Source organism: Sabethes cyaneus, chromosome 2 (genome assembly GCF_943734655.1).
Source record: "Sabethes cyaneus chromosome 2, idSabCyanKW18_F2, whole genome shotgun sequence".
NCBI classification, from domain to species: Eukaryota; Metazoa; Arthropoda; class Insecta; order Diptera; family Culicidae; genus Sabethes; species Sabethes cyaneus.
In genome coordinates this window covers 136,857,616-136,874,421 of record NC_071354.1, presented here as the reverse complement: position 1 = coordinate 136,874,421, position 16,806 = coordinate 136,857,616, and the positions used below count along the sequence as shown (strand labels likewise).

The following is a 16,806-nucleotide window of genomic DNA, read 5'->3' as shown; positions in this document are numbered from 1 at the left end:
CTGCTGTCTGTATGTCTGTCCACTATAGATTCAAAAACTACTACACCGATCGTTACGATAATTTGCATAAAGTTGTTCGGGTATGGGAAATAACAGTTTTCCGGGTATATGTAATTCACTGTGCTATGAGTTTTTCTCGGTGGCATACCTAAGGGAGGGGGGTTGATTTTTTTAACCTAATACAGTCAACTTTCGCTAATTGCACTAAGCTCATAGCCCACTTAGTGAAAGACTTTCGTTAATTGGGCTGAGCTGTCGAAACCGAGGGATACATCGATTGTTTTTGTCGAACCCGTCGCAGGAAGGTTTATAAAAATATATACACTTATTAAACACGGAATCGAAGCGAAATTTAATCTTTTCATTATTGAAATTTATTTCTAGATTGTTTAACAAGTAAAAAGTAGCATTTAATACGACAATGTTAACATATATAGACATAGACTAATCTCAAGATTTTAGTCTTGACCTTGGAATGAGGTCATACATATATTTAATATTTTTTTTTTTTTTGAAACGATGGTTCTACAATTGATGAAGGGACGGTAGGGGAAAGAAATGAAAATTTTTTGGTGAAGGAGGGAAGAGCGGAAAGGAAGGGGGGGGGGGGGGTATTGGTAGCTATGCTTGACAAGTAGTCATTTTGACTCCTACCTTTTGTCCAATGCTGGAAGGTGCATGAGTCGAACCAAGCTGTAATCTGAGATTATAACCGGATTCGAACCCACAACACCCTCCAGGGCATGTGGTTCGCTGGTACTTGTACCTTTGAACCAGTCCAGCGCCTCTATGGTTCAAAGGTACAAGTACCAGCGAACCACATGCCCTGGAGGGTGTTGTGGGTTCGAATCCGGTTATAATCTCAGATTACAGCTTGGTTCGACTCATGCACCTTCCAGCATTGGACAAAAGGTAGGAGTCAAAATGACTACTTGTCAAGCATAGCTACCAATACCCCCCCCCCCCCCCCCTTCCTTTCCGCTCTTCCCTCCTTCACCAAAAATTTTCATTTCTTTCCCCTACCGTCCCTTCATCAATTGTAGAACCATCGTTTCAAAAAAAAAATATATAGACATTTTTAATTGTTTCGCCGTGATGTTAAAATTGGAAGGGTCAAGCTTAAAAATGGGCAGATTACGATATGATTCAACTGTATTCCGTTTAATTAATTTTAATATTTTCTAAATAAATTATTTTCTGCATATGAAATAGTTCATTCAAGAACCCCACGGAAGAAAAAATACACTGTCAGAAATGACGTTTGACTTCGTTTTAGATGGGCTATAGCCCAATTAACGGGAGCCCGATTAAAACGTAGCCCACTTAAAGATAGCCCAACGAACGAAAGTTGATGTAGTAGAAATTTGCATGTATAGGTTGTCAAGTGCGGAGATTATTTCATGTGAGATGCTGTACGGCGAAGCAAATGAGGAGGTTGTTTTTTACTATCACTGGGCGAAAAAATTGAAAATTTGTATATTGAAGTATGTATTCGGATATGGACGGTATTCATAGTTGCCTGAGAATAACAATTGCAGAGATTCAGAAATGCACTTCTAGCGGCCAATTCTTGCTAATTGATTTATGAATCAAAGTAAAGATCTGAAGGCTATTAACAAAATATCGAATCGATAGGTAAAATTACCGATGAAATGAAAATAAAGCTTTGATTGTGATCAAGGAAATGAGCTCGAAAATGCCAAACAATTATTGAGAATAACTGGATGAATGCACAAAGGCAAATATTAAATGTTTCAGGGCGTCAAAAAAATAGATTTCAGCAGCAAAATAATGTACTGGTGCAATGATTCTTTTCTCTAAAAGTTTTTAATATATACATAGGTATTGCATATCATTAGACAATCAGCTATCAGCAGACGAAATTAGACACTGTCTAAAGTCCACGAACTTTCTTTGACAAAAAAATTGACAATAAGCACAATTATTATATTAGGTATTTGGCATTCAAAATTCAACATTTTCACAGACATGTTATGGAGGTTACGGTCTAATTGATAAACGATTTTGTTCTGTATGGAAATTATCATTACGATCATTGTGATACCGTCACTTCATTATTTTTGAAATATCGCTATAGAGTGAGCGAACTGCTGTTTATTATCCGTACTTAAATGTCGGAAATTTTCAGCATAGAATTTTTCTAATACTTATACATTTTCTTCAAAAATGATGAGTAAACATGAAAAGTATGACAGGAAAACGATTCTTTAAACCGATCACAGGCGTAACCATATGCACCGTGCCGTAGTTCTAACTATCGACAACTTTCCTTTCACTAATGCAAAACAAATCCTATCAATCTATAATCAAAGCAAATAGTTAAAACAGATACAACTATATTGAAATAATAAACACGGTACTTTTTTCAATATCACTAAATAATTACGTACAAATGAGACGCATAAGCTGAAGTGGAACTGAGATCCACTTTTCTTATCAGTTTATACAATCTTATTTTCACATTTTACCTTCCTCACACTCATATCAACCGATCAACGCGACAAAGCTATTTGACCTTAGACTTGCAGCAAACCTGATCAACCTGCCAGCGTTTCCTAATATATAATTTTATCTATTTCTTATTTTAAGAATCTATGGCCTTCCGCCGCTACAACAACAGCAGCATCAAACCGTGTCCCGTGACTGTTATGGTTGTGGTGAACGAATAGCGCCCAACGAAATGGTAATGCGGGCAAAAAATCTAGTCTATCATTTGAATTGTTTCCTCTGTTATACCTGCAATAGACCATTACAAAAAGGAGAACCATTTTCGTTACGAAGTGGCAAGCTCATTTGCCAGCTCGACTTGGAGAAGGATATGTACAATAATCTACATGCACTGCATCCACATCATAACCCATACGGAGAGGATGATTACTTGTTGGAGGACGGGATACGTTCGCGTGATGGTCGTCGTGGGCCCAAGCGACCCCGAACGATACTAACTTCTGCCCAACGAAGGCAGTTCAAAGCTTCATTCGATGTGTCTCCGAAACCTTGTCGAAAAGTTCGAGAAGCGCTAGCCAAAGATACCGGTTTGTCGGTTCGAGTAGTTCAAGTGTGGTTTCAGAACCAGCGGGCAAAAATGAAAAAAATTTCTCGAAAAAGTAAAACCGGTCAGAGCAGTAACGATGGCGACAAGAATCACTCCGATAAGGATGAAAAATCTGTCAAACTCGAATCTCCCAGCAGCGATCACGGTCACTATCTGAGCGTGGAAGGAACGTACGGATCTACAAGTCAACCACTGAATCCAAACCTACCCTACTCACCAGGTAAATTATTTATTTATCGTAAACGGAACGTAAAAATTTCGTTATGTGCTGTCGTAAATTCAGTTCACCTATAAAATTGATAAGGAAAAGTAGTCAATACTGCATGAACAGTTAACGGAAATAACTTGACCATAAAGCATTAAAGATCCATATTTTCTCTGGAAAGTGAAGTTTGTGAACCTACTTCATGTATTGTAGCTTGCGACAAATATATTAACATTTCATTTCATTTCACAAGAAAAATTAGTTTTGCCGCTCTTTAAGTAAACTCTATTGCATCATGTTCAGCACAACAATTGCAACAATAAAATGCATTTTAAATCCAAATTAAATTAACTACATCACATCACATAATAATAAGAGTTAACAATATGTTAATGTATATGATATTTTAAACACCACTATTATTATTAAATATGAATATAGTAAAATTAGACGGAGTTTTGAACCATTACAAAAAATATATTTTCTATGGACACAATAAATAGCACCACCTCTAGGCTATTCTCTATCATTTAAAAAATGTGTCTTAATGTTAACAACTCGTCCTCTCACTCTTCCTGTCTATTGGGGAATAGTGGAACCGTGAAACAATAACACCTACACATTTATGGCTGTAATTAATTTAGACAATAACCAAAATGACAGAAAATATTTTTTAAACAACTTGAGGGATATACCTTTCAAATGGGTTGAAGAGCTCGTTGGCAGCTATTAAAAAATATTAAAAGATTTGGCTCAAAAGTGCCTTACTGCTAACTAATTCCTCTAAATCTAATTTATCGAAATATACGACATTGAAAAACCATCCATCAAGTCGATCAGTGTAAACTAACCGCAGGAACGCAAAGTTAACGTTTTACGTTTTACCTTTGATCATATTACAACAAAAGCTTAGAAATTTAGTGTTGTTTAGTTTATTACATACATGCCGTAGACGCAGACAAATCTTTTTAGTCATTAACGGGTAAATAAAAGAAAAAGTCTAATTCAGCATTATTCAGATCAAGCAACATGTGGTTGGGAGGAACTGTATAACTCCGTGTGCGAAGTCCTGAACTGTCAGCCTGTCGTAGAGGTACGATGGATCTTGGTGCTAAATTATTCTTTGGAGATAAATGCACGTTCTCAATGCATAAACCCTTCGAAAGGGACATCCAAGAAGGTATTTCCGAAAATGAAAATCCAAAGATAAACTGCGGTAATACCAGCGTCAAGCTTGAGTTTAGTGCACTGCGAAAAATCGAACATGGTAAATTTTACCACATTGGCGCGATACTGTTTTATCCCAACGAAGGTTACTTTAAAATATGATTCCCAAATTATTCGCATTATCAGAAAACTAGATATTGCTGTTGCAGGTGAAAACCAAGAATGTGCGATCACAGTGCACCACGTGCGATGTAATTGCGACACACAGAACAAGAATAAAACCGAATGTCACACGTCGATTATTACGGTTTTCAACTGCAACAGCGATATACATTCTTCGTAGTTCCGTTGAGGTATTATATGGCTTTCGTTTTCATTAGGTTGATACTGAGCGAGTTGTTACATGCCCACCGACACACGTTCAAGGGCCACAGCTGTAGTGGAATCATGATAAATACAGTATACAGGACATCGTCAGCAAACATTTGAATATGACAATGTCTAATCACTTCCGGAAGATCTTCAATCTATAGTGTGAAAAGCAAAGGACTAAGCACAGATCCTTGCAGGACGCCGGAAGTAAGCGTTACAGATTCAGATATTGCTCTGAATTGCAGATATTGTTTCTTAAATTGTTCTTTACCGAACAAATTCCATCTAAATTTACATGGAACAGCTATGATTTTATACGCCACGGATACGTCGAATACACATAAATAAAGTTTTATTGCTATTAGTTATCAGTAAATACACAAAAGTGTGAGAAATTTAAAGTTGCACAGCATTTTTTTAGTCTTTATTAACGATAGTTAAGAGTAGAAAATTATACTTCCATGCGCTCCGCACATATTTCTGAAACTTTTTAATACTAAACAGAATATGTGATATGTTTCGATAAAATGGAGCAAATTTAATTTACTTTTTCCAGATGGAATGTTACGCATATACAATCAGTATATTTTACGATAAGTACACACACATTGAACTAACTGAAATTAATCGTTTACCTTATTTCAGATTTCCCAGAAAACTCAGATGGCAGTATGTGTAGCAGCGACATTTCCCTTGATGAAAGCTTTGACAACTTGGATGAAGGAACCTCAGACACTATGTCATTGCAAAATCTAGACATTCATACAAATTTGAATGGAAGCAGTAATAATAGCAGCAATAGTGCCCAAAACAATACCGGTACCAATTTAGTCAATCACAATAATAACAACATTAACGGGTTGCTATCCGGAAACAGCATTACACACATCGACAAACTTTATCTGATGCAGAATTCATATTTCAACGCGACGGCTATCGAGCAATGATCAAGATGACCCAACGGTAGTCCACTGACGTGCAAAAGGGTGATGTAAAGTTTGCCACACCATCTCCAAATCCGGCACAGAGCACGATGTAGGCATTAGATTCTGTTACTTCCATGGACTGAAACAACGCATGAACAACTTCTCACTAAATACAACAGAGAGCATTATTTCACAGAATAGTCTGTGGTTATATACTAGTCAATACAATGTAACATTATTTATGTAAGATTTATCGTTTTCGTTTAGTAACTTATGTCGTTTGCGCGAGCGCATAGTCAGCAACAAGAAATATGATTCGATGCTATTTTTCTCGTGAAAAAACACTGCAAAATTATCTGTAGTAAATATTGTAATTGTAAAATACTTACGTATTGCAGATTTATGACAGTTATTATTTATTTCAAATTATTGTTTCATAGGTATGTTTTTCAAACAAATTCTGCAAAATTAGGTCATGCGAGAAGAGAATCATTGCAGAATCAGAAATTTCCTAAAAGCAATGGAAACCTTTAGAGAAAATAAAAAAGTAGGATTAATTCTTTATCAATCTCGTTTTTTCTTTGCATTAAGAAACCCAACCCCTGATTACAATAACGATAACAAAAGGTTTTACCCACGTGAGCAAATTTGATTATTGCATCTATATATTTTTAGAATTATCATGTTGGCAGTTTTATGATCAACCGGCTAGTTCAAAATAAATTTTTGAAAATCAGTTGTGCAAATATAAAACCATGCATGTCCGCTTTCTTCCTAGCTGGTGGCTTGAGTGGCTTAATTTTGTTCTTTGCAATCGATAGAAATGTTTGCCACGGTATATACTAGTTCGATAAACTTGATAATTAGTACACTTAATCAAGACAACTGGTAATCAAGACGACTTGGATTTGCATCCTTCATATGACACATTCCGCGGGCCGGTATACCAATCAGACATTTTGTAAAAAGTTGCTTTTAGCATTGTTACTTATTTTTCCATGTTTGGGCAATATTTGAACCTTTCAAAACTGCCTTAACTGGTATTTCAACATTTTCGGAAGCTTTATAAAACGTGTATCGAAAATAAATGAAATTTACAAGAATTAACTGATTTCTCGTGATATTTTTAAAAATGCTGCTATAGTGCGCTACTTGCTTTCGAACAACTTACAAAGGAATATATGCTGAATCCATTCCAAAAATAGTTTGGATGTAATTTTGCAGTTATTTTGTATTTCAGATGGATGAAATGATACCATTTTTTTGAGTTGTAATGTCACGAAAAAGGTGTACCATGCCTATACCATAGACACCATGCTGCACCGATATATTTGATTTTCAATCGTTCCCTTGCTGACTACACGTTGCTGTCCGTTTAGAAAACTGCTAAAATGGTCCCAATTCACAATGCAGGAAGCATTTAACTCATTGGTAACTATCGTGGAATATCGAGACTTTGTTGCCTTGCTAAAAGTCTTACTTGCTAAAGTCTTCGAAACAGTCGTCCATCGTTTCCTGATCAATGCTGCAAAACCTTTGATCAGCGAGTTTCAACATAGTTACGTCGAACGTCATTCTACAACGACAATGGCTTATATACCAGCACGTTGTTCCCTGCAGTTGAATTCCGTCCTACGTAGATTCAATTTATTAGATTTTTTGAAGGTTTTCAACCTTGTTCCGCACACTGATTACAAAAATCGACAAACTTGCCCATCTTGGTTTCCCTAGTTGGATAGTTGAATGGATGGAATCATATCTCACCGGATAAAAAGCTTTTATTCAGGTTGACCATGAAACCTCACCAACATTCATCGTCACTTCAGGAGGAAGTTTCTGTATTTTTATTCTGTACGTACGATATGCGACCTCGCATGTGACGTGACGAAAACGGTATGACTGTAAACATTAAAAAATGTAAGGTAATATCTTTTACTCACTGCCTAACTACTACTGAGTTCCCATACAAGATTGGCTCGACCGTTCTTGCGCGGGTAAATTCCATACGTCACTTAGGTGTGATATTAGATAACATACTGTGGTTCAATGAGCATGTAGCATTAACTGCTGCTTTTTCTGTTCTGGGTGCCATTCGTTGCAATACAGCATTTATTACAGCCGTATATGCTCTTAAGTCACTGTACTGTATTGCTCATTGGTACGATTGGTACGGAGTATATTTGAGTACACTCAAGTCTTTTTTTTACACGGTTTGTTTTTTTCGATTACTCAAGAACGGTGCAACTTAGGGACCATTTACAAAATACGTGACGAATGTCGGGCCTCTCTCAAATGTATTCAGAAATAAATGAATGGCCCCTAAGTTGCCCCGTTCTTAATATTCGAAAAAACAAACCGTGTAAAAAAAGTACTTGAGTGTATGCAGCACCAGTATGGGCACCTTATCACGTATCGCACGCCCTCAAATTAGAACGAGTCCAAAAACATTCTAGGCACGGAAGAAGCTTATCTGCATTGGCTCAACTAGCGTTAATTTCGTTTGGATTTTTTCGACCGTTTTATTTTATGGGACATTACGACATGAACGTTCACTTAATTACTAATGAGGTACTAGCATTGTAGCATCGTAACCATAAAAGATACAGAAGAACTTTCTTCAGCAAAATTTTAGATAATAACTAGTTTGACAAAGTTGTATAGGGACATTAGATCCCATATACAACTTTGTCAAATTTTGCTCGGCTGAAACGATACTGTCAAAAGATTAGAATTGAGTCAAAGTGATCGAACCATCCCTGCCAGCATTGAGCGATCGCGAACCATAGCGGGCTAAGACAGCTGCCCGTCAACGATACGCCGAACTGGAAAGGGGTGTTAAACAAGCTTGTAGGCGGGACAAGACTACGCTAACTCTCTTATGGAAGAAGGAAAAATTTCTCACCGCCAATGATGATATCCATTTGTTATACGATATTTCTTTCCACCTTAAGGCCCAATCAGAACGCTGCGTCAACGCAGTCGTCAGCGTCAATTTGACAGTAAACCCATGGGAAAACTGTCACAATAACGCTGACGGACGCGTTGACGCAGCATTCTGTTTAGCTCTATAGTCTATAGCTCTATAGCCAGGATGAATATCAAGATGCCGCTAAACAACAGAGTCAGTTACTGACTGATTATACAGAACACTGCCCATACTCGCATATGAGTCCCATATCGATTTTCACCGTTTTTGAGTTAAGTGAATCTGCCGTGAATCGCATATCAGTCCCATTTTCTATGGAGTTTCCTATATAAATGGGACTGTTATGCGATTCACGGCAGATAATTAGTCTTTATTTTTAGTGTACTTTTTATAAATATATTGAAATTGACCTGTTTATTTCTACAAAGTACAAAAAAATACCAAAGTCGTGTGGTCCCATATTGAAAGTACCCGCAAACCAGTCCCATAATTTAATATGATCATAACTTTCCCAATTTACATCCAATTTGAACGGCACTGATGGCATTTGACTCGCACACTTATCTAGTTTTGATTTATTATAATATTTGGTCATAATTGACAATTACGGAAGGGTTTCCGGTATAAGCTGAGCAGCCGCTTGTGTTGAAAATATATCAGCCATGTGGTTATCAGTAGTCTTGAAATTGAAAATCTGGGCCCTTTTTTCTATACCTATAAAGAAGGATTTCTGTCTGTCTGTCTGTATGTTCCTTATAGAATCGAAAACTACTGAACCAATCGGCATGAAAATATGCATGTAGAGGTTTTTTGGGGCCAGGAAAGGTTTTAGTGATGGTTAGAAACCCCTCCCCCCACTAAGAGGGGGGGCTCCCATACAAATGAAACACAAATTTCTGCATTACTCGACAACTAATCAAGCAAATACAACAAAATTTGGCATGTGGGTGTTTCCGGTGACAAGAATTTATTCTATGGTAAATTGAGACCCCTCCGCTCTTTATAAGGGGAATTATAACTCCTCTCCTCTTTAAAAGGGGGGGCTTCCATACAAATTTCCTCATAACTCGAGAACTAATCAAGCAAATGGAACCAAATTTGGCATGTGAAGGTTTTCGAGGGCAAGAATATTTTCTATAGTAAATTAGGACCCCTCCCCACTTTAAGAGGGGGGCTCCTGTACCAAAGAAACACAATTTTCCTCATAACTCGAGAACTAATCAAGCAAATGGAACCAAATTTGACACGTGGGTGTTTTTGGAGACAAAAATTTTTTCTATGATAAACTGGGACCCCTCCTCACTTTAGGAGGGAGGGCTCCTATACAAATGAAATACAAATTTCCTCATAACTCGAGAGCTAATCAAGCAAATGAAACCAAATTTGGCATGTGAAAGTTTTCGAGGGCAAAAACATTTTCTATGGTGAATTGGGACCCCTCCCAACTTTAAGAGGGGGGGGCTCCTGTACAAACGAAATACAAATTTCCTCATAACTCGAGAGCTAATCAAGCAAATGGAACAAAATTTGGCACATGGGTGTTTTTGGAGACAAAATTTTTTTCTATGATGAATTGGGACCCCTCCCCACTTTAGGAGGGGGGGCTCCTATACAAATGAAATTCAAATTTCCTCATAACTCGAGAACTAATCAAGCAAATAGAACCAAATTTGGCATGTGGAGGTTTCTGGAGGCAAAAATATTTTCTATGGTGAATTAGGACCCCTCCCAACTTTAAGAGGGGGTGCTTCTACACAAATAAAATACAAATTTCCTCATAATTCGAGAACTAATCAAGCAAATGGAACCATATTTGGCACGTGGGTGTTTTTGGATGCAACCATTTTTTCTATGATGAATAGGACCCCTTACCTTTTTAAGAGGGGGGGGGGCTCTCATACAAACGAAATACAAATTTCCTCATAACTCTAGAACTAATCAAGCAAATGGAACCAAATTTATCATGTGGGTGTTTTTGTAGGCAAGAATATTTTCTATGGTATATTTTCTATGGATTTTCCCACTTTAAGAGGGGGTGGGCTCCTATACAAATGAAAAACAAATTTCCTCATAACTCGAGAACTAATCAACCAAATGGAATCAAATTAGACATGTAAGTGGTTTTGGACGCAAGATTTTTTTCTATGGTGAATTGAGACCCCTCTCTTCTTTAGAAAGCGAGTAATGGCCCATCTCCCCTTTAAGAGGGTGGGCTTCCATACAAATGAAATGCAAATTTCCTCTTATCTCGAGAACTAATCAATCAAATGGAACCAAATTTGGCATGTGGGAGATTTTGGAGTCTTGAATTCATTTTACGATAGTTAGAGACCTCTCACCCCTGTGGTAGAGGGATATGGACTCTCATACAAATAAAACAGAAATTTTTGCGAAACTCAAAAACTAATCGAACTCGAGAAATTCGAGACTCTTCCATAAAACATTAGTCAATACAAGACCACAAAAACTATCTATAGTAACACTAGATCATTCAGGACGAGACGGTCGCGAGTGTTGCCGGTGACCCGCCGTCGGAAGCGCCGCCCACTGGGGGGCTTGCAAAATTCGAGATTGTTACAAAGATCATCCGAGATTCATGATTTATGTACAACACAGATTAATTTGTGGCAATACGAAGCTTGTCGGGTCAGCTAGTAATATATAAAAGAAAATCAGTTATTCAAAATCGAATTTACCATTACCGGGATCGGCTCTCGTAGGTCCATGGATGGCCCGTACTGATCCTTAGACCATATTAAAATTGGTTTAGTAAATCTAATCAGCTTGTAGAACTAAACGGTGACATTGACATTTCTTTTCTTTTCTTATTTAGTGAATCTTTTTTGTCATTTGGAAACGATATGGGCAGTTTTGGGCAGACCTCCCGAATGAACCTGAGATACAACGCTGGTCAAATAAGCCAGTCGTCGTATGTTAGAATCTCAGCTGGCGGTGGCTGTTAGAATCAATAAGATCGTAGCACTAGCCCCGCAAGTATCAATTATGCGAAGTCTGTCGACAGTCCAGTTTCGAAAACGGAATGCAGCACCTAGGCTTTGATTGACTTATGGACAGTTTAGTTCCGAATAATCATTTCGGAACATGTTTCTGCAGTATAGCGAATGGTCTAATTATTAAGCTTTATCTTGTATTCTGAACTATCACTTCTGATCCTGTAGAGACCAGTTTCTATATAACAATTCAAAACATTTTGAAACGTCAAAAGATGGCTTGTTGGACCTATTCCAAGAACTTTGATATCCATATTGCTAGATTTTATATTGAAGCTTGAAAGCTTATCTTTGACCCCACAGGAATCTACTCCGGAGTGGCCGCTTCATATCTTTATACGAAAAAGTCCAATCTATAAATTTCAAGACTGTTATTACCCACATGACTAATATTTTCGGCGAATTGCAATACAACTAGTTTTCTACGCATACCAGGTATTCTTTCGGAATTTTGAATACCGGAATTCCGGGAACCGTATTTCGTTTAATGGCCAAATAGTATGATGGATCAAAACTAGAAAAAATCATGAATCAAATATCACCGGCTTCGCAAAAATTTGTTTATAATTGTTAAAGTTATTATAACAATATCAATAACCCGGGTATGGGACTGGTATGCGAGTATATTTTAGCTTCATGTTAGAAGTACCCGCATATCACTCCCACCTGTTTCAATCATTGTTTTCTGCAACAAAATATTAAAACTAACTTTCAATTTTAGTTGCAATGATTAAGTCATGATAGAAAACAAAAAAATTGCGCAGATATGGTAAGTATTATTACGCGTAACACGAAATAAATAACAAACAATTTATTGTAATAATTACAATCAGGGTGTCGACTCAAATCCAAAAATAAAATTCCCTGACTTTCCCTGATTTTCCCTGATGCTTCAAATATTTTTCCCTGACCCTCAAAACTCAAATATCAAGCTTATTTGGGTGATTTCTGGCTTAAGTTTTTAATCCTTTAGCATAGCTTATGCGAGCTGCTGAAAACTAAAGCTAGATTTCTTCATGTTTTACGAACACATATCAAAGATTCTTAACCTATTTCTTACCAACGTTTCGAAAACGCCCTCTTCTATCGAGTATCGAGGGACAGTTATGTTTGAGGTATCAACTTGAATCCAAAGAAACAAAGATTGAGAAATAATCTAATCGACCTGTTTTTGCACAAAGCTTAGATGTTACATACAAAAAAATTACAGCCGTGTAAACATAACAAATCTTGCTAATTTTCAGTCAGCTCAAACTAGTAACTTTACCGCTGGAAGGTGGACACATGTCTGCGAGTTTTCAGTTAAACTAAAACAAAACTTTCCTGGAAGTTCCAGCTTGTTATCTTTGCTGCAAAAAGCATGGGGTTAAGGAGCTGATTCCCCAAAGATTTTTGGTACAAAAATGTGCGTTTTGCTGGCTTCGAGATACGGCAAAACTTTAGCTAGATATATTATTGGAAAATGTCCAAATGGCAAATATTTTAACCCTCAATGGTGGACAGTTAAGACTAAAGCTGTGTGTCATGATTTCGGATTGCAACTATCGAGGCTTGAAAGCAACATTGACTCGAAGGTAGTTCGGTGGCCGGCCGTTCGGTCCGATGACCGTATATGGGTGTTGAGAATTAAGGCAAATTCTTCAACTACAGCTTAATCAACGTACAGTCACCAACAAATGATAAATTCGATGGTACTAGGGACGAATTGAACCGCCCAGTTAGCTTCGAGGTACGATGCTGTTCTAACAAGCCAGTTGTGTTCGAATCTCGGCTAGCTGGTTTTTGTTAGACGGAATCAGTAGGATCATTGCACTGACCCCGTAATTTTCCTGTACTCTAACAGTAGGCTGCGAAGTCTGTCGATAAAGAAGGATAATGTCTAGTGACGGTTAATGCTCAAGACTTTGCTTTGCTTTGCTAGGGACGAATTCTATGACAGGTTCGAAATGATTTATGGGGTGCGCACGACTTGAAAATTCAAGACTCTAGCTCCCAGATCGATCGTGTTAAACGGTCAAAACTTTTTGGAAGTCACAATATACAGTCTTTTCTTAGCGACTTTGACCACTATCTCGACGTAAGATTCACGCAAGGCTATCGAAATCGGCGAAGGCTCGCACTGAGAGGATGTCGCATTTCAACATCTAGCGGTTTACGGCATATGACGTTGCAGTGGAGTACACCAGAAAGCTTGATCAACGAATCGCAGAACAGCAGGACGAAAAGGAATAAGACGTAAGTAGGCTGTGGAGGATCCGCCATAGCGCCAACAACTACGAGGGAAGTGATAGGCACGGCGTGGGGAAGACAATCACCCTTATTCCGCGAGTCACGTGACTCAATACGACAATTGTCACTCGCCGTGACTCGCCACGGCGAGTCGAATTGAGTGCTGTCACCTAGGTGACAACCGTGTCACCTAGGTAACAACCCCGTGTCACCTAAGTGACAAACCGTGTCACCTAGGCGACAATTGTCACCTCATTTGCGATGACTCCAAATTAGTTACGTCACTCGTCTCGCAGAGTAAGGGTGAGTGTAACAGCTTGTTTGATGTCGAATGCCAGAAAATGACAAATGAGAAGAACCAGGCCAAGAGTCGCATGCTCACTGCGGATCACGTCAGAACAGAGAAACATGTAAGCTTTCTGCGTATTACGTAACCAGCTGAACCAGTCCCGAAGGTTGCCAACTCGCATAAACGCAAATTCTACAGAACGTTAATGCTCCCGGTAACCCTTAACGAACATGAATCATGGACACTGAAGGAAGATGATCAATGCTTGGGACTTCTGAGTGTAAAATTCTGCAATTGGTGAAAACGCTGTAGATCGCGTGTAAATAACAGTATGTATCCCGCTTTGTGCTCTTGATGTCTGCACCGTGAAGTGCGTGAGACCTGCCATTGCCGATTTCGAGCACTACAGCGAGTGAAGTCTGACAATTGTACGGCGCAAAACAAATAAAAAATTTACGGCAAACTGAAAGATAATCGAATCGCCACTAGACATGTAACAAGTTTTAATTCAACCGATCAATCTGCGTATATTTGACACGAAAATTGATTTGATTCGAAAGTTGATCAACAATATTGCCGGGTAAACAAAATTTCCCTGATTGAATTTCGAAATTCCCTGATATTCCCTGATTTCCCTGATCCAAAAATGAATTCCCTGATATTCCCTGATTTTCCAGGAAATCGACACCCTGACAATAGTCTTTTCCTCAGCATAGTGGTTTACGTTATGGGACTGATATGCGGGTATCGGCAGAACAGCTCTCGGCTGGTAGAAGTAAGTCGAAATAGAACCTCCCTCTGCGAAATCTGTCGTATAAAAACTGATGGTCAAGTTTCGATAACGGAATGTAGCACCTAGGGTTTACTTTGTAAAAACTACACCAGATATTTTTCCAGATGCATGTGAACAGAAACATCCAATATATGGATGAATATCCTGAGAATATAGGCTTATATCGGTCGAAATCCGAGAGTTCCGTACGCAGTTTTTTCTGAACGTCTAAAAACGTATGAGCTACAAGATTTTTGTCTCAGTTCAGTATTAAATAAAGAAATATAAGAAATTTAAAAGACAGGCAGAACCTCGTAGATCAGTGAAATCAAAGTAACTATATTTGCAATTATAACTGAAAACGCAGTTTAGGAGAATGAACAGTTGAGTAAAAAGATATAGATATATACCTTAAAGTGTAAATTTCCCTTTTTCACGCAATAAATTACTTGTCTACTTTCCGTAAATTTGGCGTCCAATAGACAACTGGTACTTATCTAACACTAGTAACCGCTTCTTTCCGCGCAGCATCTTGTAGCAACTGTGTGTCTACTTCGTCGCCCGGAAGCTGGACATATCGAACAACTGAACCTCTAATAAAACAATTCTTTACTGATAGCATATGGGGGTATTTCTCCGGATCTGTAACGCTGATGTCTGTGAGCTTAATATTGAGATATTGATCAACCGAGTGTAGTGTGCCGCAAATACTGTAATGAAAATTATTAAATGAAACCTAATTTCCAAGGTAAAAGATATATATAAACCTTAAATCGTTTTTTAGCTCAACCACGACATCCTTCCCAACTAGCGATTTGAAAAATGAATAGAACAACTACAATATGAATACATTACTAAAACTTATTATTTCCGCTATATTTGTTTACTTACCATGATTCGATAGATAAATTTAGCTTTAATTTTGAAATAGAGCAGTAACAATAAATGCTGCTTAAAGTTGCGCCTAATCGTACAAAACCAGTAAAATCGACAAATCAGATTGTTTATTTATCGCAAATGTCAAAAACAAAAACGCAAATACACTCTACCAGAAAAGTAACCAATAAAACTTCTGTGAATTCGCCCACCAAGAATCTCACCCGAAAAAAATGAAAGATTTCAATTTCAAACTTGAAATCTTTCATTTTGGAGGGCAGTAAAACCGAGGGGATGCGCTGTGCTATCCCTCGCTATGTATTTGACAGAGGATAACATCGCGCTTCCAAAACTGTCATTGCTTCCAAAAGTGTCAAATCCGAGCGGTGTTGTTTAGGTTGTTTATCTTTACGGTGTTCGCTGTTTTCATTTCGTTGGCAATTTTTGTGACCTAAAGCAAGGAAAGCAAAATGATTGCTGCCGTTGCTCAACAGAAACTTTCACTATTGGTGATTCAGTAGATTTCTTTAGTTCTGGTAAGTTTAAATATTTTCATAGTGCACAGAACATTTTGTTTTCATTATTTTAATGCAGGATACTTCGTGCGTCGTCGTCGTCGTCCTCAGCATAGAGCCGGGATGGCTCGTGCCGTTTCAAGTTCAAACAGTCGTTTCCATTCAGTTTGATCTCGGGCGATTCATCACCACTGAATGCAGGATATTGATGCATGCATATGATTCAAGTTTCGAAAAATGGATGACTGGTGTTTTTTGGTTACAACCAACAGAAAGTTCACAGTACCAGGATAAAAAAAAACTTTCGGAATGAACTAAGAATTGTATCGAAAGTCTTGAAAGTGGTAGGTTGTGCGCAGTGCGAACAAAAAAATATGTGTCATTTAGGCTGTTTATTTAGTGGCCATTAAATAAAATTATTTTGTTCAACTTGTTTCGTGTA

At 37.9% G+C, this 16,806-nt stretch overlaps 1 protein-coding gene across 1 annotated transcript in view; it reads left to right on the top strand.

Annotated features, from left to right (window-relative positions):
• Positions 1 to 5,767, top strand: part of LOC128737565 (LIM/homeobox protein lim-6) — a 28,418-nt gene extending 22,651 nt beyond the window's left edge. The window contains exons 3-4 of the mRNA XM_053832235.1: positions 2,611 to 3,296; positions 5,466 to 5,767. Of these exons, the coding sequence (XP_053688210.1) occupies positions 2,611 to 3,296; positions 5,466 to 5,767 (988 nt within the window). The remainder of the gene's footprint in view (positions 1 to 2,610; positions 3,297 to 5,465) is intronic.
• The last annotated feature ends 11,039 nt before the right edge of the window (positions 5,768 to 16,806 follow it).